Genomic DNA, 25,890 nt, shown 5'->3' with positions numbered 1-25,890 from the left:
TGCACGCATGCGCGAGGCCACGGGTTAGGGGCGGGCGGGGTGAGAGCCCGAGGGGGCGGGGTCAGGGCTCGCGCCTGCTCCTCCGCTTTCGAAAGTTACCTGGCTGGTGGGGGCTGGGGTTGGGGGAGTTACCAGCTGCGCGCGCGCCGGCCCCGCCCTCAACCTCTTCAGGCACCTGTTGGCTCGAGGGCCTCCTCGGCCGCAGCTTCTATCCAATAGGCAGCCTCCCCGACCCAAAAAGGCCCCGCCCACCTCCAGGACTCACCAATCCGCGAGTAGCCGCGGCCTCTCTCCCTCAAAGGGCCCGCCCCTCCCGGCGCTTCTTCCGGGTGGGGCCCCGGGCGGAGGAGATGGCTCCCTGGGCGCTCCTCAGCCCTGGGGTCCTGGTGCGGAGCGGGCATACTGTGCTGACCTGGGGGATCACGCTGGTGCTCTTCCTGCACGATACCGGTGAGCCGGACTCCGCGCGACCCCGACCCACCCTATCCCGCGTGATTCCCCAGACGTTTGGGTCTCACTGGGTTCCCTGCTGAAGCCCCAGAAATCCTGGGATTCACCCGACTTCCGCCAGCTCCTGAGCCTCTTCTCCATCTGTCATTCCAAGAGCCACCTGCTTTCTGCCTAATACCCAGTTGATCCCTAATTAATCCCAGCATCTTCCTGATCCCTGCCAGATGCCCTGTCTATCCCAGGACCCAACCGGTGCCCACCAGATCCCGCGACGGACTTGAGCCCCCATCTCCCCTGATCCCGAGACCCACCCGGTCTTTCCCAGGATAACGTCCCTCCGTAAGATTCCGAGGATCAAGCAGATCAAGAACTGGCATCCTGCCCATCCCCACGGCCACTAGCTGCCCAAGTCCAGGCTCCCCACCTTCCAGGACAAGAGAACACAGAAGGGGGCGGCCTGTCCCGCATTTCCCCACCCTCACTTCTTGCCCTGTAGTCCTCGTCCACCTCACTGACCCACCCCCACTAACATCCTTCCCCTCCTTACCTGGCAGGCTGCCTCCGGCCCAACTTCTCACCCTCACTGCCACTCTGGGAAGCCCCGCTCCTCCCTCCTTGCTCCAGCCTCAACCCCTGGGCTGTGGGTGTTGTCACTTTCCTCCCAAGACCTTCTTAAGTCTCCTCTACCGCTTTCACCCTTCAGCCTAAACACCTGCTCAGTCTCCTCATCAGAAAGGACCCGCCCCACCCCGCCCTGCAACCCTGCTTTCCTTCTCTGCTCCTTTTCACAACCAAGGGACACCAGAGCTGTCCACACTGTTATCTAAATGCCCCTCCCTCTTCACCTCCCCCTGCCTCCCACCCCTGAAATCTTCATTTACTTCCATGAGTTGGACCCTTCCTGGCCCTGCCCTCCTCTGTCTCTATCTCATGGGCATATCAAACCTAGCTGGTCTCTCCCTATCATGGAGCCAAAGTCAGGGATCCCTCTTCCCTCTCCCCTACATCCAGTCAAGTCTGGCCCCTTCACTCCCTTACCCCTTATCTATCCAGCCCTTTGTCTCCACTCCTCCTGCCAGTGCCCTTGTCTGGCTACCCTCCTCTCCCTCCTGGATAGGCTCTGCCCCCAGGCCTCCCCCTGCTCCCCTATCCATCTTTCCTCCAGCAGCAGGAGGGTTTTCAGAAACAGATCTGACCCTATAACCTTCCATGGTTCCCTACTGTCCTACAGATAGAATGCAAATGAACTTTTTTTTTTTGGTGGGGGTGGGGGGGAGGGAGTGCTGGGCCCAAACTTCTCCCTCCTGTACTCTATGCAGTGGCCACACTTGACCACTCATTACACCCCATCTCCAGGCCTTTGCTCAGCCAGGGACATACTCCCCACCTCCAGATACACCCCTACACATGGCCTCCTGTTCAGCTCCGGCCCCGGCCTCACTCTCCTTCTCCGGCCTCTCCAGCACTGCGGCAGTGGGAAGAGCAGGGGGAGCTACTCCTGCCCCTTACCTTCCTGCTCCTCGTGCTGGGTTCCCTGCTGCTCTACCTGGCCGTGTCGCTCATGGACCCGGGCTATGTGAATGTCCAGCCCCAGCCGCAGGTAACCAGGGGGGCCCCTGGGAGCCTGAACCCTTCCTCCCACCAATAGGATACCCAAGGCCCCTGTAACAGTCTCATGCCAGGATCTATGCAGAGGGCTTTCCTGGGGCATCTCCATGAATCCTCTTAGCAGCCCTGCAACCCCCATCCTCCAATGAGGAAACCGCCAAGGCCCAGCGAAACAACTGTGACAGAGGTCACAGCTTCACTCGGGCCAGGGCACTCTGTCCCACCCTACCACCTCCATTACACTGGGGATGGGCCCCGCGTGCATACCCAGGGCTAAGCTAGCCCCCCAGGGAAACGCCCACCAGTGCCCTCTCCCTCCCAACCTAATACCCTGTCCCCCATTTGCAGGAGGAGGTCAAGGAGGAGCAGACAGCCATGGTTCCTCAAGCCATCCCCCTTCGGCGCTGCAGATACTGCCTGGTGCTGGTGGGTGACCAGGGACCTCTACGGGAGGGCGCAGGGGCAAGGTTGAGACTCCTTGACCTCCTGCCTCTCTCCCCCCCACCCCCTCTGTGGCCTCATCACTCCCCTCAGTCGTGGGCCCGGAGGGGAGCTGGCACTGAGCCCGCCTCCCTTTGTGCCCACAGCAGCCCCTGCGGGCCCGGCACTGCCGTGAGTGCCGTCGCTGCGTCCGCCGCTACGACCACCACTGCCCCTGGATGGAGAACTGCGTGGGGGAGCGCAACCACCCGCTCTTCGTGGCCTACCTGTCGCTGCAGCTGGTGGTGCTTCTGTGGGGCCTGTACCTGGCATGGTGGGTTCCACGGCCGGCCTGGGCATGGGGGGAGGGCGGGCAGCATGCCCCTACAAGGTGCCCCTTCAGGGGCCTCGGACCTTCCCCCAAACGGCCTGCCCGGAGGGGCCCCCCGGGGCACCCCCGCCCTCCCCCGGCCTTGGTCTCCATCTCTGTTCCTGCCCTGCAGGTCTGGCCTCCATTTCTTCCAGCCCTGGGGGCTCTGGCTGCGGTCCAGCGGGCTGCTGTTGGCCACCTTCCTGCTGCTCTCCCTCTTCTCTTTGGTGGCGGGCCTGCTCCTCGCCTCGCACCTCTACCTGGTGGCCAGCAACACCACCACCTGGGAGTTCATCTCCTCGCACCGCATCGCCTACCTCCGCCAGCGCCCCGGCAACCCCTTCGACCGCGGCCTGACCCGCAACCTGGCCCACTTCTTCTGCGGATGGCCCTCAGGGTCCTGGGAGACCCTGTGGGCCGAGGGGGAGGAGGAGGGGGAGGAGGGCAGCAGCCAGGCGGTGTAGGGTTGCTGGAGGCAAGGCCACCATCTTGTGCCTGAAAACCAGAGGGGCTGCCCCCAGCTGGGGTCGGCGTTCGGAGGGCCTGGGGTTCTTCACTCCCCCCCGCTCCTCCCAGGCCTCAGAGCAGAGCTGAAATGACAGAGCTTCTGCCACAATAGACAGTCCTGCCCTCTGAAGGAAGGAGAGGAGGCAGAGGACCCGTGGGGGGCTCGGGCACAAGCGGCCTGGGCTTCCGAGACCCCCCACCCCGCCCCCCAAAGCCAGGATGCCTCCATTGCACAGTTTTATAAGTTTAATCATCCGTAAAGCAAATCAAATATTAAAAAACCAAACCAAACTCCTCCTTGCTGTGCCGCCCTTTCTGGTCCAGGCCTCCCAGGAGGCGAGGGCGGGAGGGGAGGGGACCCTGCTCAGTGACTGAGCGAAGCCCCCCACAGCAGCTCTGCAGCTGCCACTTCGAGGCCCAGTGCCCACCGATACCTGGCAAGGCCTGGGCCTCCGGGGCAGACGGCTGGGCAGACGGGGCAGACACACCAGAGAGGCCGTCAGGGCCCCAGGAATCCCTCTGACACAAAGTCGAAGTCCCGGAAGGCAGCCTGCTGGCGGGCCGTCAGGGGGCTACGGGGGTCAGGCGGGGTCAGGGCTGGCGGCAGCCCCGTAAACTCGCCCTCGAAGTAACGCAGGTCCGTAGGGCCACGGAGGGTGGGCAGGAAGGGGGGCTGGACGGTGCGGGCGAGCAGGGCCTGCCAGTCGGTGGTCTGGGGACGAGGGCAGAGCTGCCTGAGACAACGGAACAGCGGCCCGCGTGGCCAGGCGACACCTCCCACTGTGCCAGGCACCCGGGAACACTCACCCTGAAGAAAGGCTGGGTCTTGATCTCCTCAGCATCCCGCTCACCCGCCCCGAGGCGCTGCTCCGGGCACTTCTGGAGGAGCTGGGCAAGAGGACTGGGGTTCACGGAGGGCATCACGCCCAGGCACTGCCCGCCTGCCCAGGCATCCCAAGTGAGCTGGACCACAGAGGCCCCGAGAGAGTGGGTGGTGACGGGGCAGCCGTTCAGCCCAGCCCAGCCCTGCAGTGATTACCTTCTGAATGAGTTCAAGCCCTTGCACCGACAGAAAGCGGGGATACGGGGCGTCCGCATTGACGATGCAGTCAAATACCTCCTCCTCAGTGTCCCCGGGGAATGGACACTATGGGGAAGGGGGCTCAGCAGGCTGCATGAGCCACCTCCACCCTGCCCCAACCTAGAGGCCCCGGCAGCCGGGGTCCGGTGCTCACCTCGCCCACCAGCATCTCATAGAGCAGCACACCCAACCCCCACCAGTCCACAGCCCGTGTGTAGGCCTCCTGGGTCAGCACTTCTGGGGCGAGGAACTCCGGGGTGCCGCAGAAGGTGCTTGTCCGGTCCCCAAAGCCGATCCCTGCAAACCAGCATCCACACTGATGCCAGCCCGACGTGTCTCATCCATATAACTTCAGTTGTAAGAATCAACAGCCAACTCTTATGACCTCAGGCACCAAAGGTCAACCAAGCTCTGCCCCGAGCTCTTGGAGGTGAGGACAGTTTTGTTTTTTTTTTTTTTTTACGCCATCTCACGGGAGGAAGCAGAGCCTTTGCCAAGCTCACAAAGAAGGGAGAACCCGATGCCCTCTCCCATCCTGAGTACACGCTCTCCCCTGGCTAAGGGTGCGCTGGGGCTCTTTAAGAGTCTCTAGGGCTGGGAAGGAAGAACCAGTGTGTCCAGCCGGTCCCTGGAATGCAGGCTGGGGTGAGAGGCGAAGGCCACTTGCTCACTACCCTGCTGGCCTGAGCTGGGCAAGCAAGGCTGGAGGACATGGGATCCTGGACAGGAGGCACCCACCTTCCTTACACAGCCCGAAGTCCGCGATCTTCAGGAAACCCTGGGCGTCCAGCAGAAGGTTGTCCAACTTAAGGTCCCTGAGGGTGAGGGGGACAGATCAAAGGAGCCCGGGAGTATCACAGGAGGAGGGCAGCCTCTGCTCCTTCACCTACCCCCACCCCCAGCACCCCCGGGGCAAGTTACCTGTAAATGATTTTCTTCTCGTGTAAGAACTGTAACCCGAGGACCACACAGGCCAGGTAGAACCTATGGGTGGTGTAGGGGGTAGTTCAGGCCCAGGACGGGGCGGGGGGGGGGGGGGCGGGGAACAGGGCAGGGAGGTACCAGGATGGCCACGGCCTGGGCATCCCTGGATGTCCCAGCTCTAGTCAGCTCGGACTAGAGCCTGATGCCAGGGGTAGCGGGTAGGGAGAATGGGTGTTTCTCTGGACAGTGGCCCCAAGGTTGTTGCCCACTGACAGCCTACCCTTCCTGGGCTCTTCGATGGTGCCAGGAATGATGCCACGTGTTCTGATGCCTTACCCTCCTACATCCTCCCAGCCACCTGCTGTCGATAGTCATCATGTCTCTTTTTCAAATGAGGATCTGAGACTCCAGGTAAGTGATGCACCTGGGGGTCACACAGCTCGTGGCAGACTTAAGACTCCAGAGCCTGCGTTCTGGTGGGCAAGAAAGAACTCCAGCTGCCAGTCACTTACTCTTCACTGGTTGCTGTGCCCGACAATTTAATACACATTATGTCCATCCACTCCACAAGCCTATGGAAGAGTTATTATTAGCCCCATTCACAGCTACATAAACTGAGGCCCAAGGTCACAATGCTATGGGAGCTGATAAGACAGTTGATAACCAAGGATCTGAGCCAAGGCCTCCCTGACTCCACACTCTTCTGCTGATGGGTATCCTGGGGGAAGCAGGATGGAGGGAGAGGGCACAGGGAACCAGGGAAGGCTCAATGGAAGAGGCACACAAGAGGGATGGGAACCCACCGGGCCTGGGGCTCAGGGAAGACGTCCTCATGGATCTGCATCATGAGGTCACCACCGGGCGCAAACTCTGTCACGAAGCAGGCGTGGCTGGAGGTCTGGAAGCAGGCGAGGAGGGACAGCAGGAAGGGGTGCCCCGTGCGGCCCACAGCCTCCAGAATGCGTTTCTCGCAGTACAGGCTGCGGAGGGCCGGGGGTGGGCGTTAGAGGGAAGAGAAACCACTGCTGGCTGCGTCCGGCCACCCACACGACACCCTTGGCTTCTGTGGGTCTTCAGTGAAAATGCCAGGCAGGTAGAATGATGGTTTCTACGTATCGGGCAGAGAGAAGAGCGGACCTGCCCAAGAGCATACAGTTAACAACCGCAGGTGCTAAAAAGAGAACTCAGGACTGGCCCCAGCGGGTCACCTCTTCAAAGCCCCTGGAGCACTCAGCTGCCTTCTGGTGCCACTAGCCCAGGCCAGCCATCCGGGGTCCCCTGCAGGGCTAGGTGCCCACTGTCCCGACTACACACCTCTCCATCTCGTCCCGGCTCAGCACCTCCTGCTTCTTCAGCGCTTTGATGGCGTAGTATTTCCCCGTCCCCTTGAACTGGACCAGGAGGACCTGGGAACCAGAGACAGCTTGGGCTCCAGGTGGACAGCACAGGGGAGCCTTTGCTGCCCCCGCCCACTGCCCCATGGATCACAGCATCCCCCCAGCCAAGGTGCTGGGGCCTGCTCACCCCCTTCCATAGCACCCTCGTCAGCCCACTACCTTCCCGAAGTGTCCCCGGCCCAGCACGGCCAAGCAACGGAAGTCCTGAAGGCGGGGGGGTGTCCTGCAAGAGAGAGGGCACAGGATTCCCCCTGGGATAAGAGCTGGGCCTCCATGAAGAGGTGCTCCTAACCCTCCAGGGCCGGTCCTGGGCTGTCCCCACCAATAAGACTGGAAAGCCTAGGGGCTGGGGTGGGGGTGGGGGGATTCAGGGACAGTGGCTTCCTAGAGTTCCAGAATGCAGCTAGAGCTCAATAACACGGGTTTAGTGAGTATGAACAGAGAGCAAGGAGCATCGGGTGATGTGTGAATGGACACACGAACACCCAAGTGAGCAGACAAACGTCACAAGCCCATAAGTGAGCCTGACGGGGGTACCTGGTGGCTGAGGCTGGAAGCGGTGGCCCGAGTCGAGTCCTGGGCTCCATGTGGGGGCGTTTGGTGCGCTATGAGGGTAGAGGGGCTCAGAGCAGAGCAGGGCTTCCTTCCCTGTTTCCCTCCAGCCCTGCCATCCCCACCCCAGCAGCCCCCAGGACTGCCAGCATCCTCTCACCGGTATCTCCTCGGGGGTTGGCTCCCGGGGCAGGTAGAGACGTGGGGGCTTGGGCGGGGGCCTCACCTCTTCTTCCAAGGGGCTCTTCTTGGGTGGGAAATCACTATGTGGAGAAAGCAGACACCTGGCAGGGCACAGGCAGACGGAAGAGCTGTGGGGACGGACACACAGCAATGCCAAGAGACAGACAGACAGAGGGTCAGAGGGAACAGAAAGACACCAGCTGCACCTGAAGAGAGGCAGACGTGGCAGAGAAGCAGGCAGCCACGGTGACGGGGCTCCTCACCTGGGCGAGGCAGGGTTGGCAGCTCCCCGGGGCGTGGCTGGGGTCTGGGGGCACGCTCTGGGGGGGCTGATCGTGCTTGGGGAGCTGCAGGGGGGCAGCAAGTTCATGACCAAGCGCCCCCAGGCTGCCATGTTGAGATTCATCTGGGAAGCCCTCAAAAAGTCCTGACCTGGGACAAAAGGCGGGGCTCAGTCCCATGGCCCCCCGAGGGCCCCTGCCCTACCCCCTAATTGCACAGCCCTCTCCCGTCCACACCTCTGCGTTTAGAGAAAATGCGTTTCTGCCTCTGCAGCCGGGGCCTCCTCTCAATGACAGGGTCACAGAAGGTCACCTGCGTGGGCAGAGGGCAGGGCTGGAGACCAGTCCCCTCCCACCCCATCTGTCACCAGGGTACCTCCCCGGCCTCCAAGATCCCAGCCTAAGCCCTCAGCGTCAATGATGCAAGAGCCAGAGGGGCCCAGAGGGATGGATTCAATGTCCACATTGGTACCAGTGGGGAAACTGAGGCCCAGAGAAGAGAGACACTTGTCCAGGGCCATGCATGAGGCTAGGCAAGTCAGGACCAGGATGCAGCCTCTAGACTCCCACGCGCTCCTCGGAGAGGGGCTGGGAATCCTTAATTCTTGGAGACCTCCTCCCTCGAGGCCTCAATTTCTACTCCTATGTGTGGATGAATCAAATAGATTTGAAGGCCCTTCTAGCTCAGATGGAACCAGGGCCCGTGTCGTCAGGGGACAGGGTAGGGAGCACCTGGGCAAAGAGCCGCCCCTGGGGCACCAGACTGAGGGAGAGCTGGTGACAAGCGTTGTCCAGGAAGTCCTCCAGCCGCAGGAAGGCCACGCCACACAGCTGCCTCCAGTCCCGCCAGTGCACCCCAATCTCCAGCTCCCGGGCCTGCGTCGGGGAGGCCAGGTTGAGGAGTGGGGCACACGTCCCTACTCGGCCAGCCTTCCGCTCCGTGGCCTAAGGTCACCCCTGCCCGCACCAGGGCCAGCCTCACCCGCTCCAGGGGGACAATAAAGGTCTGGTCCCAGGACTGCTTGGTCACTGGCCCCCAGCCGGTCTGGCCCACGACACGATTGTCCACCTTCAGCACAGCCAGCACCTCACCTGCAGGGCCAGAGAGGGAGCTCAGGGCAGGCGAGGAGTAGAGGTACATCGCTGCCCCCAGCGCCCCGCGGCTCGCTACTCACTGGCCAGCTCTCCTCCGCCACGCTGCTGCTTGGCCCGGGCCCGAAGCCAGCCCTGCGAGGGGCTCCCGGCCAGCACAGCCGCCGGGGAGCGTCCGGGCACGGCTGTCAGCAGCTGCTCACAGCCCAGGAGACGGACCTCCAGCGTCCCTGCGGGGAGCGTGGGGGACACACTGTCAAACCCCTGCTACATCCGGGTCCCCTGGGGCCCCAAGAAAGCTACCTTCTCCCGAAGATGGCTGAACCCAGACCTTGCCCGCATTAGGCCGGGGTGTTTCGCCAGGAGCCTGAACCAGCTGAGCGGGAAGGTGCTGGCCTCTCTAGAAGCCACTGTACTGTGTCCCAGGTGGGAAGTTCAGGGTTTCCAAAGTCAACATGCTTAGATTGTTTGTTGATTACAATTCAGCCACCACTACTGGGAGACAGATCCAGCTCAGGGATACGAAAGAACGTTCTAGGAGTCCAAACTGCCCAGGACCGGGGCTGTGAGCGCCCCTAACCCTGGCCCTTGACACACTGTCACGGCTAGTCCCTTGAATAATGGCTTCGCCAATGGTGTGCCCACTAGGCCGGCCTCGCGCCTAGCGCCTCACGTGCAACAACTCACTGAATTTTCACAGCAACCCCATGAAGGAGGTGCCGTTATCACCCCCATGTTACAGAGGGATACACTAAGGGTCCAGGGAGGGGAAGTCAGCTGCCCAAGCTCACGTAGCTAGGGGGTGGTGGGACCAGGATCGAAACTCTTCTCCAAAGTCCTCCCATCTGTGGTTCAGGGTGCTCTTTGGAAGAAAGGCAGAGCCCTGAAGTGGGAGGGACTGACTCCCAGCTACCTGTCACGGCGGTGGGCTTCACGAGCACCCCTGAAGGCTGGGGTTTCCCAGACACAGCAGTCCGCAGCTCCCGGGCCACTCTGCCACGCAGAGGGTGGGCAGGAGGCAATCCCTCCAGCAGCTGCTCCAAGGCCAGCCGCAGGAGATCCAGTTTCTGGGAGGACTCCTGGAGCTGGGCCTGAGCCTACAGAGGAGATCAGGCAGGGGAGGACAGGCCCGTGACCACTGGCGACCCACACGCCCTCCCCGCAATGAGGTCTAGACAGAATGTGCCTCCTGTTTTCTCACCGCCACCCCGCACAGGCCGTCCGCGGGTGCCTCCCGCCCTGGTGGACCGTGGTGTGGAGACAGACAGTCAGAGAGGGGCAGCGATGGGAGGGGACCACGGCCTGACCTCAGCCAGCGCCTTCCGGTCTTGTGTCCGCCGGGTACCCAGCAGCTTCACCACGTTCTTGGCGCCCTCGGCCACAGCGGCCTCAATGCGTAGTCGATGCCTTAGCTCCTCTGCCAGCAGCTCAGGACCTGGGAGGAGGCGGTCAGCCCCCAGGCCCCGCCCTGCCCGGCCCTGCCCGGCCCCGCTTCTCAAAGCCTCACCTGGTTCAGGGGACCCACTGGCTTCCAGGCTGCTAATCTTCATTCGCAGCAGGGCCACCTTCAGCTGGCTGTCCCGCAGCATCTGCTGGGCAGCTGCCAGGAGCTTCCTCTCCTGTGGGGTCGCGCCACATGCCCATCGGACCGGGGCTAGCCCAGAGCCTCCCTGGTCAGACCAAGGTTGAAGCCAAGCCTCCCTTGGTAGGCCAGATGCTAGAGCCAAGGGCCCCTTGTTAGCTTAGATCTAGGGCAGGGCCTCCCCCTTCACACGAGACAAGGGCTGGGGTCAAGCTTCCCACACCATGTCAGAGCCGAGCTCCCCACATCGTCCTGGGAGCTGGGACTGGGGGGTGGGCCTTCCCTACTAGACTGGGCTAGGACTTCCCATTAGACCGAGTTGTGCCTTGTCTGTTAGATTAGGGGTTCGAGCCGTGCCTGCCCCACCAAGCTGGGATTTGGGGCTGTGCCTCCCCCGTCAGACTAAGGGTTAAGACCGTCTCTGCCTTATGGGGTCACTGGCTTGGTTGCATTCTCCATCAGGATGGGGGCTGGGAGCTGAGAGGGGCTGAGAGCCCAGCCTCTCCCCATCAGACCCCAGGAGCCTCACCTTGGGCGTGCCACTGGCGTATGTGTGCGTCATGTTCTCCGCCCCCTGCTTCACCTTCAACTCTACCTGCAGCTGCCTCTGTAGAGCCTCCAGGTGCCGAGCCCTTGGCTGCTCTGCAGGTGGCTGGGGTCCCGTGGTGGCGGGTTCTGTGCATAGCGTGGGACACACGAACCCCTTACCCAGAGCCGAGAGACCCCTACCCTATGACCTTGCTCCCTCCCCCGACCCCCAGCTCCCTTCTTGTCGCAGGGGACACCTGAGGAGGCTCTGAGAGCGGTCGGGGCCAAGGTGGAGAAGCTGGGTCAGCCCGGCACGTCCTGTCCCCCAGGGTCTGCTCAGACTCGTCACTCACCGGCCAGGCCGGGCCCGGGCAGCAGGATGCGCGCGTGCAGCGCCCTCAGCTCCCCGTGCAGCTGCTCCAGGCGGCGGTTGGAGGCCCGCAGCAGCTGCTGTACGTGGCCCAAGTGGCGGCGGTCCGTGGCCACCCTCCGCAGGTTCTCTACACCCTCCTTGATCTTCAGCTCCTTCTGGATGGCCCGGCGGATCACCTCTTTCTCATCCTCTGGGGGCTGCTGGTCGGCCCCAGACTGTGGAACGGCAGAGGAGTAATGCCCTCAGTCCCCGCCAGCGACCTCGGGTCTCCACAGTCTCGCCGAGAGGAAGGTGTGCTCGGCGCCCAGGGTGGCCCCCCGGGGCACCTCTGACCTTACAGCTAGTACTCCTGGGCCAGATGGAACCCCTAGGGCTACCCAGCCTGTCCCCGCTCCTGTCCCCTCCTATTAGGGAGAAGGGAGAGCGGAAAATTGTTCAATGTTTGCAGTGGACTCTTGAACAACACGGGTTTGAACTGCAAGGGTCCACTTATAAGCAAATCATTTCCTGTCCTTTTTTTTTTTTAAGTTTATTTATTTTGAGAGAGAATAGAGAGCATGAGAGGGGGAGGGGCAGAGAGAGAAGGGGGTGGGGTGGGGTGGGGTGAGAGAGAGAATCCCAAGCAGGCTTCTTGCTGTCAGCACGAAAAGCCCAGCACGGAAAGCCCGGGGCAGGGCTTGAACTCACGGAACCGTGAGATCATGACCTGGGCCAAAATCAAGACTCGGACACTTAACTGACCAGGTGATCCTATAAGCAAATTGTTTTCAACTGTAAAACCAACTTTGTTTACAGGACTATAAATGCACGTATCGTCTCTTCCTTACGATTTTCTTAGTAACGTTTCCTTTCCTCTAGCTTACTTTATCGTAAGAATACCATATAATGATACACATAACGTACAAAATATGCGTTAGTCAACTGCTGACGGTATCCGTAAGGCTATTATTAGTTAGGTTTGGGGGGAGTCAAAAGTTACATGCAAATTTTCAACTGCCTGGGCGGTCGGCACCCCCGACCCCCCCTGTGTTGTTCAAGAGGCGAAGGCACAGGGTGCTACTGGGTGCCAGGGTCTGTTCTCAGAGCTTTGCATACATGAATCCGTCAAATCTCATAACAATCCCACGAGGAAGATGCAGTTACTATCCCCATGTTACCAGCCCCAGATGAGGAAGCTGGGACACAGGTTAAGTAATCTGCCCAAGGTCACAACACCCAGAGGGAGATGCCAGCCTCTCCCCACCAGCCACGCTTAATCAGACTGCTCTGAGGTTGCGATCCCAGCTAAGATTTGGGGCCAGAGAAGAGGCTAGGGAATTACCCAAGGTCACATAGAGAGGGCAGCCAGAGGCCTGAGTAGGGGCCAGGGATGTTCCCTCAGGTAGCAAAGCGGAGGCACAGAGAGAGGCTGAGGAGGTCTCTGGGGGCCACTCCCAGCTCAGCTACTGCCAGGTTGGAGCAAGGAATAGGAAAATCTCCTTCTCAGAGGCCATTTCAAACCAACCAGTGCCAAAGCTGACCTCAGCCCAGGGTAACCCACGATGCCCTCCACCCCCCATGGACCTCCACCTTACCTCTCGGCTCTCCATCTCCTGAGGCCAGTGTGAGGGGTGCCACCCCAGCCTCAGGGAGCCCCCCCACCCCAGGTCTCTGCTGGCCCTCTGGCCTGGCTGTCAGAGGGCAGGGGCGGGGCTCAGGAAATCCTCTGAGGGCCCTAGGCCAGAGGGCCAGAGCCAAAGGCCTGAGCAAACAAAGATCCCATGGAGCGGGGGGCCCGGCCACCGGGGTCCTGAGTCACCCAGCTGCCGTTGCTGGGCGGAGGTTCACAGGAAATCGGAAAATGTGTACAAGTCACTGCTGGAACAGGAGAGGGGGGAACCTCCGGAGGAAGGGGGTGGGAGGGGGCAGACGCAGTGCCTAAGGTTGTTCCCGCCGTTGGGGTGGGGGCACTCCAGGAGTCTTGTGGAGGACATTTTGCCTTTGGGTGTACCCCCTGGTCCTGTCTGCTCTGGGCTGGAATCCTGCCATGTGCACACACGCCTCCCCCTTTCTGCTCTACAGCTGGGACCCTATCTTCTACACAGATGCAATGACCCCACCCCATTTGCTCTGGGTAGACCTGAACCCCTCCCTCCTCAATGACAGACAAGCACACAGCTTTGGCCGCTGTGTCCACCAGCACGTATCTCCAGCGCTGGCAGGAACCCAGCCCCCCTCGCCATTTGGTCTAGAACCCTCTGTGTACCCGGAGGTTCCCGCCCAGGTGCTGGGCCAGGTCCCCCATCTCCATGTGCCCAATCCCCACATGACTTTGTGATCTGGGAAGGACCCCCACAAGTGCGCAGAGATTGGCCCCTTCCCGGGCCTTCCTCTCCCTGCACGCACGTTCCTCCCCCCCCCCCCCCGGACCTGTCCCAAGCTGCCCCCCACGGTCCCCTTTGCTTTCTAGGCAGATTCCCACCGGTCTTAACAGTCCTGCCTGGAAGAACGGATTGGGGGAAACTTTAGGGCCCGTGCCGGTGGCCCTGACTGCGGATTCAGACGTGCTCATGCGCTGGCCTGACTAAAGGCTCTGAGTCACTTGGGGGTAATTTGGGGACGTTTCCAGGGGGCACGAACGACTCCCCCCGCCCCCCCCCCCATGTTCAGGTCTGCCCCGCGAGGTTAGCGAAGCCCGGGGCAGGGGCTGGGAAGGGACCCGGGAGGGGGTGAGGGTCGGATCTAGGGGACGCGACCGGAGCTCGCGGCGCCCGCGGCGTAAATGAGACTCCCCGACCCCCTTGGCCCGCGCCCGCAGCCCGGCCTCTCCGGGCGCCGTTCACCTGCCGCGGCGCCCCCTCCTCCATGGCTCCGCTCGGGCCGCTCCGCCCCTCTTCTCGACCACTGCGGTTCCGGAAGCCCCGGCCCCTCCGCCGGGACTTTCAAACTTGAAACTTCCCGGGAAGCGGAGCCGGAGCCGCGGGATCGGGCGCCCCCTCCCGAGGTCCGCTGGCCCTCGCGGGACCTGGGAGCAGCGCCGCCTCTCGGCCGCGAGGGGCCGGCGCCGGGGACCCCACTCAACCGCAGGCCCCCGCGCCTCGCCGGCTGCGGCGTTCCGCGGGCTCTGGGGCCCCGCGCCCCTTTTCTGAGGCCGCCGACCCCCGTCCCGCGGTAGAAGGGCAGGAGGGACATTTCTCGGGCCGGGGCTCTCTAGCTGCCCTAAGGGCCGGCCGGGGGACGATAGCGCCGCCTGCCGGCCGCGGGACGCCGCCAGGGCGTCCCGCCCGCTCCCGGCTGGGTCAGCCCCCTTCCTCGGAGCCCCGCCACCACCGGGTTCCCGCCCCCAACTTTCTCTTCGTCTTAGATCATTGGTGTAAAATGGGCTAGTCCCCAGCCTGTGGCCCCCACGGAGGCTTGGCCTTATCTAGAGTCACTATAAGAACGTAAAGCCTCATCCAAAGCTTGCCAAATTACAAATGACAGATGAATAAACCAAACATCTCTCAGGCCACCGCTGCTCAGCCAGAGTGGAGTTTTCTGTTTCAGCCAGGGCCACCGTTCTTCCCCTGTCCTACAGAACCCATCTAAACAGGAGACACAATGAAACCCCAGGAAATAGCCCTGACTTCAGGAAAGCCAACCAGTGGGCACTAACTGCCCTGGGAACGGCTTGCCATTCCTGTGTAAGGAACCCTAGTATCCTGTGCTAACTAGCACTGTGCCAAGACTTCACTGAAAGGAGCCCGGCCCAAGGGGCTGCAAGTGAGTAGGGGGCAAATATTGAAGGTGGGTGATTTGCCGACTTGGAATAGGTGCCTTCTAGTGCTTTCACTGAGAGAAACTATGCCCGGTCCACTTTGCTCTGACCACCTCCCTCACGATGGAGTGGAAAAAGTGATAATGGCAGGCTGCGGGCAATCCTGCAATGGGAAACCAAATGACACCAACATAAGCAAAGGCAACTCGGTTCGGTGGGGCACATGCCTACACTTCATAATCAGAGACAAGTCAAGCCACTTTTACACATATGCACATCAGAGTTGCCAAGGGCTTAGACAAGAATGGCACGCAGTAGGCTCTTCTAAATGAGGATTATTATCAAGGTGCGCTGAGCTGAATGTTAACCATAATTTAGAAGTCAGCTTCTGACTGCAGGTCACAGGTTTCGGGGAACGAAAACACAACTGGCAAAGCTTCCCTTTTCAGGAGAGTGTCTATCTCCCATCTTGAGAATCATTTGTCTACTCCTACAGCCCAGAAAGTGGAATTCTGTGGAAGAACTCAGAAATGATTCCCCAAGTTCGCTGTGTGTTTCACTGGCTCACTGGTCAAAAAGGGAAAGGAGTTCAGAGGTAGCAGGATCCAGGAACCCCAGGCTGGGCAAACCCACGAGGAACCTCCAGGCCGACGGAGGAATCTGACCAGAGAGCTGCATCCTGTGCCTGACGGTGATAGTGTAATTTATGAAACGGTAACCCCTTGGAAAACTGAGGTTCCCTTCACATTCAACATCCAGTGGATGGTGAATGGTGCAAACAACTCTCCAGCTAATTGGCTGTTAAAACTGTAAAAACATCAACCCGAAAGGAACGAAAACACTTCCTAGCAGGGCACATTAAATTTTTTTGTCCTTTCTACACATTTCTTTTTTCCTTCCCTGTACTGCAAACATCAATCCATCTACATTTTGGATTCGCCTTTCTTCGGTAGTATGAGTACACAACGTGACCAACTAATCAGCTTGGCACATACCCTCCACTATTCTAATCACAAAGCTGCAACCCTCTTCCCCTCCGACCTGTTAAAAACTCAACTTATAAGTCTTCATGAACACAGTCACACATTCAGGAGGAAATGGTCACTGCAGGGGTGGGGGATGGGGGAGGGAATAGACTTCTCAAAAATGATTAAGATGTCCTCTTTAAAGAATTGGAATGGGGGCGCCTGGGTGGCGCAGTCGGTTAAGCGTCCGACTTCAGCCAGGTCACGATCTCGCGGTGCGTGAGTTCGAGCCCCGCGTCGGGCTCTGGGCTGATGGCTCAGAGCCTGGAGCCTGTTTCCGGTTCTGTGTCTCCCTCTCTCTCTGCCCCTCCCCCATTCATGCTCTGTCTCTCTCTGTCCCAAAAATAAATAAACGTTTAAAAAAAAAAAAAAAAAAAAAGAATTGGAATGGCTATTCATTTGACTCCTGAGAACTTGTCCTGATCTTCAGGAAATCCTGAAAAGTCTTTACCCTTTGCAACAGGATTCCATTCTTGCATGAGCCAGAAAGAGTTCATAGTAAAACCTAACAGAAAAGGCAGAAAAACCAAACCTATGTTTCTGGGGCCAAGTGAAACCATGAAACCAACCATTATGAAACAGTAATGATAATAAAGATTACCAAAAATTAATCTAGAAACACCAGTGACTAAGAATCCTCTGAAGCCCAAAAGGCCCCCCAAATCCATCAAGTCAAAAATCTGCAACTTAAATTTAGCAGCCAGAGAGCTAACACAAGTGAAACAGGCTTTAGCAGATGTCAGCCCAACAAGACAGGCAGGCTTATGGATCATTTAAACCCTACATCCTAGAGCCTGAGCTGGGCGAAAATGTAGGGGCAGGTCACAGAGGTCAGAGAACAGTTAAGTCTTTTAGAAATCAGGACATCGAAGGAGAAACGATCTACCAACTGGAGGGGGGGTCTAAAATAGAAGATTCCGTTCGGTTTGAAATGAAATGTAAACATCTGTTACCAGCTACTGCCCTCCATGCCCCAGTTCATGTAGCTATTCCCTCATAAACAGAGTTTGGCACAGCTTTGAAGTTTGGAAGAGGGAGTCCCCTTCCCAGAGAAACTACCTCAACAGCCACCATTTATTTACCCCTTTCCTTTGAAATGTCCTTGTAGCAAAGGAGCTTTAAGCCATTCATCTGGCACTTTACAACACACACTTGCCTGAGGGCCAGCCCAGAGCTCCTTTTGCAGTCGGGCCCAAAGCACACCTGCTACACTGTAGCCACTTTCCAGGACATTAACGTTGCCACTTTCCTTTCTCCCAGCCTAGCATTCCCCTCACGCCCTTTGCAGGCACAGGGCAATCTAAAAGGTGATGGCAATAGTTGGGAGGACTTTTATCTTTTAAGGGCTGATTTTTTTTTTTAACCACATTCCCCAAAACAAAAGAACATTCTATAGTCCGACTAAAGGGACCTATAACCGGACAGCCCTACTCAACGGCCCGTAAGTCAGTTTTCCTAAAGATGTAACTCTGTGAAACAATAATTACGGGCCTACTGAATGAGCAATTCATTCAAGTGACTATATTTCCCCCTCAGCAAAGAGCCCTTTAAATGTTTTGACTTCAACATGAAAAATACTCAATCCCTTCACGAACTGACTACATCCCAAAGAAGTTATTTTCCCATGACCTTTATACATACCCTTTCGTATAGATGTCGCTTCGGCTATACTGCTGGAGGATATGAAGTTTACCCCCTTCCCCAGTCACTATGAACACAAACCACACAGAAAAACTAGCTTATCATCTGAATCCAAAAGCAAGTTAACATTTCTCTACAAAACAAGGAGAATGACCCCAGTCAAAAAAAATCTTTATGTTCCTTTATTGGAGCAAGATTCCTGACCGGTATACAGTGATGTAATTACTAAACATGACCTGTGCAGAAATTACATACTATCCATCTAGACAGGTTTTCATTACACTTTGCCTATCGATGGAATAGTTCCATTTATAAAGTTTTATACATCAAAAAGCTTTGAATTTGACCAGGCTGTCCATGAATTCATCTCTGAAAAAGTTAAGTGGCATTTAATTTTAGCTACTATAATTTACAGCATTAAAAAGCTTATGCATTAGGTAGCTTCCCAAAATGTTATTCTATGCACAACGGCATTTAGCAGAGCCGAGCCCGTCATTCTCACCCAGATTCACACGGACAGGTCTCGCTTGAGAGCTACGTGCTAAATAGCTAGTACTTTGAGACAAAAGTACTCCTGAGTTTACCACCAGTACGGACTTCTTGTCTGAGAGTCTGTCTTCTCAGCCACGTTTCATGGTGCCAATGAAGGCACGCCAGCAACTGCCCTGTGTGTAATTCGGCATTAGAGCACCAGGTCTGTCTGACAGTGGTAGCAGGCACTAGAATTATATCCAGGTAAATAAAGGCCCATTTTCGAAAATGCCAATTCGAGATACAAATCAAGGGCACAACACAATCATAACGGACTTCTGGGCAATCTGGTACCCCGACTGAGGTGGAGAATTTCAGAAACTGACGGCAAATCGTACCCATGATGGTTCCCGGATTTGGAGACATTAATACATTGATTCAAATCCCTTTCTCAGTCCACACAAGCCCTGAGGTCACCCTGCAAAGTGCGTATCAAAAAATACGGAGTCAGGGTGACAAAGTTTGACAATACGTTACACAAGTCAAACTTGGAAAATCATAATTAAATACACCTGTTCTGAGAGAAAAGCATCAAAATCCTTTGTGTACACATTTATTTTATTGTAACAAAGCAACTTGTACACTTTTAACGTTTAAAACTGAGCATCTTTCCTTTCCAGTGAAACAAAAAGAAAATTTAAAAATAAACAGGAACAAAATTACAAGAGAATGTCAATTCCAGATAAGATCCTACAGGTTCTGCTGATTCTCCCATCGAGTGGCAGGGCTCAAATCATCATTAGGAGAGAATTTTATTTTAAAAGTGTCATCTTCAACTGCCAGGATGTCCGTTAAACATCACAATTAAACATGCCAAAGGAGAAGCCATGTTGTCAAAATGCCCACTTAACCCACCCAAACATCTCAAACCCACCCTTTGCTGACCTTCTATAACCCCATTTTTTTAAGTTTTTTTTTCTTTTTTTTAAACAAGAGAAAGTAGACAGATACATGTTGGTAAATGCTAACTGTCCATATTCACATAGAGACACAGTGTAATCTCTGAGCCCAATATACAGAGAAAGGAGGAAAAAAGCTAGAATTCTATGCACTACTACACAGGGGCCTAGCACCCTCCAGCTTCCAGCAGAGCTAAGGGAGCAGAAGGTTTTTCTTTTTTCCCACAGAGCACGGTGGTGTTGATTCCATAAAGTTTTTGTTGAGACAGGAAGGGATAAAAATGAATTTGGAACAGAAAGGGGTAGAGATTCTTTTCCCACTGTATTCTGCTCAAGGTATTTCCCCCCAAAATAAGTTGAGAACCATGGTATAAAGGGAGAGAAAAGAGACTTCAAAAAACAGGGCGAATGAGCACAAGAGGAGGGGGAAAAAAAAAAAAAGACTGCAAGTTGCTCCCAGGGACTGGAGAAAATTAAAAAAGGAAGGTTGGAATCCATCAGTCGTCTTCTCCTTCATCCTCCTGTAAGAAAGAAAAGTGGGCAGTTAATCTCCAGGGTTAATTCTAAGGTCATTCCCCAACATTCGTACGGACACTCATGGACTTCCATAGGACATACTGATGCACTACGGGGACATGTCATTTTACGAACGAACCCACAAATCGGTCTGTATCAAATCTCAATTGAACCACCCAGTGATGCTGTTTCACATAAATTAGTTAACTTTTCAGCGCTAACCAAAATCTGACCTCTTTCACACCAAGTAAAACAAACCAAGAAACGATCTATTTCTATCTGACTAGAAGGATTTTACTGTTTGTCCAAAACATGCAAATCTGCTATTTAGATTTCTCAGAATCTGACCAGCTGCACTACCCATATCACTTTCATTAAGTACTAGTTAGGGGAAGGGCAGAACAGAGTACGAACCACCAAAGCAGAACTGGTTACAGTTAAAAATCACTGATATAAGGACTTGATTAAAACTTTCTTCCATCTCGAAAAACTAGCTCATCTCACCTACAAATCCTCCCACCGTTGGCCACACCTCTATTACACAATATATACAACCCACAAAATAACAGGGTAAGTTCTTTCAAGATTGGTCTTCTTTGGACTTAACCAAATTCTTTTTTACCTCTCCTTCCTCCCCCTCATCATCATCTTCATCTTCTTCACCTTCATCCTCATCTCCTTCTTCATCAATATCTTCCAATCCTTCTTCTTCTTCATCATCATCATCATCTTCTTCTCCTTCCCCCTCTTCATCATCCATATCAGGAACCTTCAAAAACAAAAACAAAAAACAAAAAACAAACTACCTTAGGAACTCATTTTCCAACAAATGAGACAGATACAACCTTGAATTAAAAAAACATTCTCAACTCACCAAGTAGTACTGTAAAGGATTGGGCCAAATATCGTCTTTGATGACCTCTCCTAACTCATCTGCACCCGCATCAGAATGGTCAGTAAACCAGGTGAAAAAGCTCTCTGGTTCCTCATGCTGTCTCTTCCTGCTGGCTTTATTCTGCGTTTGACTTGAACGTTTCGTCAAATCCTAAGTGAAGACAGAAGAACTTCTGACACAGCTTCTCCACAACACTTAAATTTCCCTATAACTTAAGATTTTAACACAAAAGCGGGGGGGGGGGGTGGGAATCACACTAGTATGTCATCTATACTTGTCATCTAAAAGAAATTATAAAACGTACAGCAGGTAAAAACAAAGTCCTAAAATTCTAGGTGTGCAAAGACGTCAAATTTTTACAAAAAGCTTCTCCTATAAAGGGGCCATCTAAATTTCACTACTTTACATACAAAATTAGTTCCACTTTGACAACCACTACCCATAACACAGTATAATTGAAAATGGGCTCACTGCATAAATGTAGATATAAATGCAATCCGGCAAGTACCAAGCCATTTGAAAAGCTCAGTAACCCATGTAGGAATCAAAGAAATTTAGCCCGTTTCTTGAAAAACTCAACACAATAATTTGACAGCTCCAAGCTATTGTATTTGGCTCTAACACAGTGGAGGGTTTTTTTTGTTTTTCTTTTTCTTTTTCTTACATCTTAAGGGTTTGCACTTAACACATTACCAAAGCACCAAGTATTGGTAAGAGGTTCAACTAAACCAAAATACGCAAAATGATACTTTTGCCCAACATTCCTCAAATACCTTTCCAGATTTCCATTTGATTTCAGTGGACTTTGAAGATGGATCACCACTCTCATTCAGATGAAATTCTTTGGAGAGAACTTTATTTTCGAAGTAAGGGTTTTCATCAAAATACTACAATAAAGAAATGAGAATTGGAAATCAATACAAACAGCTCTTCTAACCAAACCTTAAATTAATTTCCACAGTGGCAAACAAGATCACTTATTGATACTTACAAAATCTATTCTGTAACCTGATTTAATATCTTCAAATTCTGTCACTTCAACTCTTGTCAAATAATGCAGAGCCTCTTCATCCTCCTCCCCAAGCAGTGCAGACACTGGACCAGCAAATTACAGGTCAAATGGATATTAAACAGACAATATTAACAAACAATTCAAGTGATGCCTTTTAAAATTTTCCAAATTTAGTGAGCGTCTTTGATTTCATAAATCCATTAATTGCAAACCAGATGGCTCAGTGTCAGGGCTGTCACTATCTTTTACCAAATAATTAAAGGGAATCTCAAGTTAGAAGACAGTCTCTTCTAAATAGAGAAAGCATTAAATGCAAGCCTCCCGAGTGTTTTAATCTCTGCATGTAACGAACATGTCGGACTAAGTCCTCAAGCAAAGTCCCCCCACTCTTTAACGAATGGACACCCCATACCCTGCAATAGTGCTCTGCCACAACATACCTTGTGGATGGTTGACAAATGTTGTTACCCAAAAATTTGGGATTTTGGCGATCAATTCCGACCTCTTCTGAAAAAATGGTTGGCGGAGTTTGTTATATTTCTGTTCTACTTTCAAAATCTCCTCACTGGCTTGTTCATTAAGTCTGAAGCAAATGAAAAACCACGTTGACAATTACGATATTTGACAAATACAAAAACTGCCGAAACTACAGAATATTTACTTTTTAGCTTTAGAACAGTACAAAGTACTCACTCATAATAACCAGAACACCTAGATTTTTGGAGTGAAAGACGTCAAAACTAAGATGACAAATTGAGCTACTTCACCAACACACACTCAACAGTTGACAGTTCCTAAAGTAGCCCAACTGAGCATTCTGGTAACATTGTATATTTAAGTTGCCAACTCTATCACCACGCTAACTTCAATTGTTTCCCTCAGGCAGATTAAGTTAAAAAAAAAAAAAAAAAAAAAAAAGTTGCTGATCAAGTAACAAAGTTATAACCCAAGCAGGAGCAACACTGATGCCATAATGCCAAACTATCAGAAGCTCAGGCACCGCAATTCAGACAACTTGTAGCCTCTGAAAGCAAACCCAAAGGTCAATGAATATACTTTCTTCAAACTTTTTGATCAACATAGAAAGATTTCACAGAAAAATAACACTGACCTTTCAAAAATATTTCTCACTAAGTTGTAATCATCTCCACTTGGCCAGCGGATACAGATTTATTTGACCATAGTTTCAATGATCACCAGGCCGTAAGCTGCATCTCAAAAAACTTGTCCAAAGTAAACTAAGAAAAACTTTACCTGTCTATTTCATTTTGTACTTCATCAATATGTTCAATTGCTTCTTGCTGTTCTTTTTCTGCAAGAAAAAGGTGCATAGGACTCAATACTAATTAGAACACAAAATTAGTTTTCCTGATGTTAACACGACCGGTGACGTGAGTTATACCAATAAAGCAGTTTTTAAAAAAGAAACTGCCTACTACAAGGCATGCTCTCCACGTGTTCACGCCTCTAGTTAACAAATTATTTTTTAATTAAGACTATTCACAAATCATACAATCTGCTAAGCTACTCAAGTCTGCAGCACTTTTTCGAGAGTTCCCTTACAAAAAGGAGACCAATTATTAAAGTTTCTCTTACGAAAGGTAGTGAATAAGCCTTATTCAGAAATTCTTACTGTTTGCTATTCATCACATTATAGATACCTGCTACACAATAGTGCCAGCTGTTAAGGCCAATACGCAAACCGACCCACGACAATAAGGAAAAGGAGGACACCACCTATCTCAGCGGTAGGATCACTTCTCACACAAAGTTGAAAATACTGCTCAGCATCGATCACAATGAAGACATCAGACGTGCCTGACAGGTAAGGACCTCGGATCTGCCCCACCGTCGTAAACACTCGACTCTCCCTCCTTAGAACAGGAGCCCCAGGACTCGACCCTGACCTCTCTCTCCCCTCCAACCCAATTTCAGGCGGGCTTGGCTCCGAGGCGGCCCCACACGATTTTGGAGCACACTTACAGGAAGCCAGCGCGGAGTCAGGAAACTACGAGCCACACAAGGGAGAGGGGGAAAAGGGGGTGTGCTACGGGAAGGGTGCCCTTTTGTCCGGTGAGGACTGCAGCACCCACAAAGCTAAGTGGGCGTGAAGGGGCCTGATCGCGCGGTTCATTTCCGGTAACCATCCCGGCTCCGGCGGCCCCCCTGCCGAGAAAGCCTTCGCTGCCAGGGCTGGGAGGGTCGCCGCGAGCCATTGTAAAGCCCCTCCGACACGCCGGCCCGCCGGGCCAGGCTTCCCCGCGCCCTGCCGCGACGGGGTGGCCACCCCACGTGGGAAGCGCGCCCGGGGCCGGCCGGAGCATCCTCCCGGGCGGCCGGGGCCCAGTGCGCGGCCGGCCGCGTGCTTTTCCCCGCGCCCCCACCCCGCCCCAGCTCGGGGCGCAGGGCCGCGCCGGGGCCGGCCTCCGGGTGCGGGTGCGGGGGCGCCGCCCGCAGGCCGGGCGCGCAGGGGGGGAGCCGCGCGGAGGCCCGGCCGCGGGGCCGCGTCCGGCCGCACCATGTGGCGGCGGCGGCGGCGGCGGCTGATGGGAGCGAGGCATCATGGCGGAGCACAATAAGAGAGGCTTCTCGGGAGGGAGGGAGGGGGAGGAGAGCGAGGGAGGGGGGAGAGGAAGGGGGGGGGTCTCCTCCGCCCGCGCCGAGCAGGCCGCAGCGCCCCCGCCTCGCAGCGCCGTCCGCCGCCGCGGCGCCACCCCGGCCCCGGCCCCGCGCGCACAAAAAAGGGCGCCGAGGCGCGCGCCGGCCCGTCCGCCCGGCGCCCCCCGCGCGCCCCGGGCCCCGCCGGCGGCCTGCGGGCCGGGCGGGCGGCGAAGATGGCGGCGCGGGCCGGCCCCCGCCTCGCCTGCTCCTCACCTGAGGTCTCGTCGGCCCCGTCGTGGTTGGAGTTGAGCTCCTTTTTACTGACTTTGGCCGCCGGCGCCGACATGGTGCTGCTCCGCGGTCGGGGGGGGAGCGGGGAGGGGGAGAGAAGGGAAGGCGAAGGGGGCGGGCAGCGGCTTCCCCTCACGCCACACGCGCGGGCGCTCGCTCGGTCCGGCCGCCTCCTCCCGGCGCTCGCTAGCTCGCTCGCTCGCTCGCTCTCCCTCCCCCTGGCTCGCGCGCGCTGCCCTCGCGGCCTGACGACGAGGGAGGGGCTGGGGCGGCGTGCCGGGCCCCGGCCCGGGCTCCTGCTTACGGAGGGGAGGCGGCGGCGGGCGGGCGGGCAGGCGGCTCGGCTCCCTCACTCACGCTCCGCGGTCCAGCTCGCTGCTCGCTCTCCCCGAGCCGCCTCCTCCTCCTCCACCACCTCCTCCTCACGGGGGGGGGGGGGGGGGGGCGGCAGGGCGCAGGCGCGCCAGGCCCCGCGCGTACGCCCCGCCCCCGGCCGGAGAGGCTCGCGCCGCGTCGCCATTGGCTAGGGTGCCGGGACGAGGGGGCGGAGCCGCGGCGAGGAGACACAGGGCCTGGCCGAGAGGCGGGAGGAAGGAACGCCGCGACGTACGGGGCCGGCCCCCCGCGCCGCGCTCCCCTCCCCCGCTTTCCCCTTCTCCAGCCCGACCCGGGACATTTGCGCGCTACGGGCGCGCGGCGGCCCAAGGGGCGGGGCCTTGCCGGGCTGCGTGCAGGCCCCCCGGCAGGCGCGTCACGTGGTGGCGGAGCGGCTTCCCTTCTCCGTGGGGTGGCGCGGGGCGCAGGGGAGAGGGGTGTTACAGCCCCCCAGAAGTGCAGGCCTTGTAGTAGCCTAGCTTCACAGCGGGGCCCGAAAATACACCCACCCCGGGTTCGGCGCCCTGGGACGCTGCTGGGGCATCGTCCCTCTTCGTGGGTGAAGAAGGAAGGCGGCATCTCCATCCTATTTTCCAGTTGGGGAAGATGATGCCCTTCGGACTCACTCAGGCTTGTTTGTAAACCCCGGAGCTCTCCACTCCACTTAGAAGGCCTTTCCCTGGCTTCTAGTCCAAGCCTCTGCCAAGAAGGCTGTGTGCACTTGAGCAAGTCACTTTTCCCCCTCTCTGTACCCGTTTCTGTTATGAAGTTACATAATGCAAAAAAAAAAAAAAAAGGCTGAAAGGGGGAACATTGTATCAAGTGGTGACTTTTAGGCAGAGCCGCGCCAAACTGGAAGTCTGAAGGCAAGAAGTTGCCAGGTTCACCCGCGGGTCTTTTTTTTGCCCGAGTCGGTGTTTAAATGCTTGCAAGAAACAGCAGAGTGCTGATCGGCCAGTCCCAGCAACAGGAGTAAATCGCATTGAGGCGCACAACTGCCCGAAGGAAGGCCGTGGGCGT

General features: G+C 56.0%; 3 protein-coding genes across 13 annotated transcripts; 1 reads left to right on the top strand and 2 right to left on the bottom strand.

Annotated features, from left to right (window-relative positions):
- Positions 1 to 311: 311 nt before the first annotated feature.
- ZDHHC12 (zinc finger DHHC-type palmitoyltransferase 12) lies at positions 312 to 3,646 on the top strand. 3 transcript variants are annotated; one of them, XM_030293487.1, is made up of 5 exons: positions 312 to 450; positions 1,914 to 2,050; positions 2,407 to 2,484; positions 2,646 to 2,812; positions 2,982 to 3,646. In XM_030293487.1, the coding sequence occupies exons 1-5, from the start codon at positions 351 to 353 to the stop codon at positions 3,310 to 3,312; spliced, it is 813 nt and encodes a 270-aa protein (XP_030149347.1). In that variant the 5' UTR covers positions 312 to 350; the 3' UTR covers positions 3,313 to 3,646. The 3 variants fall into 3 exon arrangements, with proteins under 3 accessions (XP_030149347.1, XP_030149348.1, XP_030149349.1); XM_030293488.1 differs by having other exon boundaries at positions 2,933 to 3,646; XM_030293489.1 differs by having other exon boundaries at positions 3,004 to 3,297.
- PKN3 (protein kinase N3) lies at positions 3,584 to 14,304 on the bottom strand. 8 transcript variants are annotated; one of them, XM_030293482.1, is made up of 22 exons: positions 14,171 to 14,301; positions 11,329 to 11,563; positions 10,977 to 11,122; positions 10,373 to 10,484; positions 10,173 to 10,300; positions 9,779 to 9,962; positions 8,949 to 9,095; positions 8,756 to 8,865; positions 8,506 to 8,649; positions 8,011 to 8,086; positions 7,756 to 7,924; positions 7,470 to 7,620; positions 7,295 to 7,362; positions 6,917 to 6,980; positions 6,675 to 6,766; positions 6,164 to 6,340; positions 5,358 to 5,420; positions 5,175 to 5,251; positions 4,591 to 4,733; positions 4,395 to 4,502; positions 4,163 to 4,243; positions 3,584 to 4,067 (listed from the first exon to the last, which is right to left on the bottom strand). In XM_030293482.1, the coding sequence occupies exons 1-22, from the start codon at positions 14,192 to 14,194 to the stop codon at positions 3,855 to 3,857; spliced, it is 2,712 nt and encodes a 903-aa protein (XP_030149342.1). In that variant the 5' UTR covers positions 14,195 to 14,301; the 3' UTR covers positions 3,584 to 3,854. The 8 variants fall into 8 exon arrangements, with proteins under 8 accessions (XP_030149342.1, XP_030149343.1, XP_030149346.1 ...); XM_030293483.1 differs by having other exon boundaries at positions 7,470 to 7,572; positions 14,171 to 14,300; XM_030293486.1 differs by having other exon boundaries at positions 4,207 to 4,243; positions 7,470 to 7,572; positions 14,171 to 14,294.
- A 3,612-nt stretch (positions 14,305 to 17,916) lies between these two features.
- Positions 17,917 to 24,922, bottom strand: SET (SET nuclear proto-oncogene). 2 transcript variants are annotated; one of them, XM_030293304.1, is made up of 8 exons: positions 24,478 to 24,922; positions 22,858 to 22,915; positions 22,044 to 22,186; positions 21,583 to 21,686; positions 21,365 to 21,478; positions 20,571 to 20,741; positions 20,319 to 20,465; positions 17,917 to 19,701 (listed from the first exon to the last, which is right to left on the bottom strand). In XM_030293304.1, the coding sequence occupies exons 1-8, from the start codon at positions 24,548 to 24,550 to the stop codon at positions 19,678 to 19,680; spliced, it is 834 nt and encodes a 277-aa protein (XP_030149164.1). In that variant the 5' UTR covers positions 24,551 to 24,922; the 3' UTR covers positions 17,917 to 19,677. The 2 variants fall into 2 exon arrangements, with proteins under 2 accessions (XP_030149164.1, XP_030149165.1); XM_030293305.1 differs by having other exon boundaries at positions 20,360 to 20,465.
- Between the last annotated feature and the right edge of the window lie 968 nt (positions 24,923 to 25,890).

This window comes from Lynx canadensis, chromosome D4 (genome assembly GCF_007474595.2).
Source record: "Lynx canadensis isolate LIC74 chromosome D4, mLynCan4.pri.v2, whole genome shotgun sequence".
In the NCBI taxonomy this organism is placed as follows: Eukaryota; Metazoa; Chordata; class Mammalia; order Carnivora; family Felidae; genus Lynx; species Lynx canadensis.
Note: the sequence above shows the minus strand (reverse complement) of the source record. Positions and strands in the feature narration are given on the sequence as shown.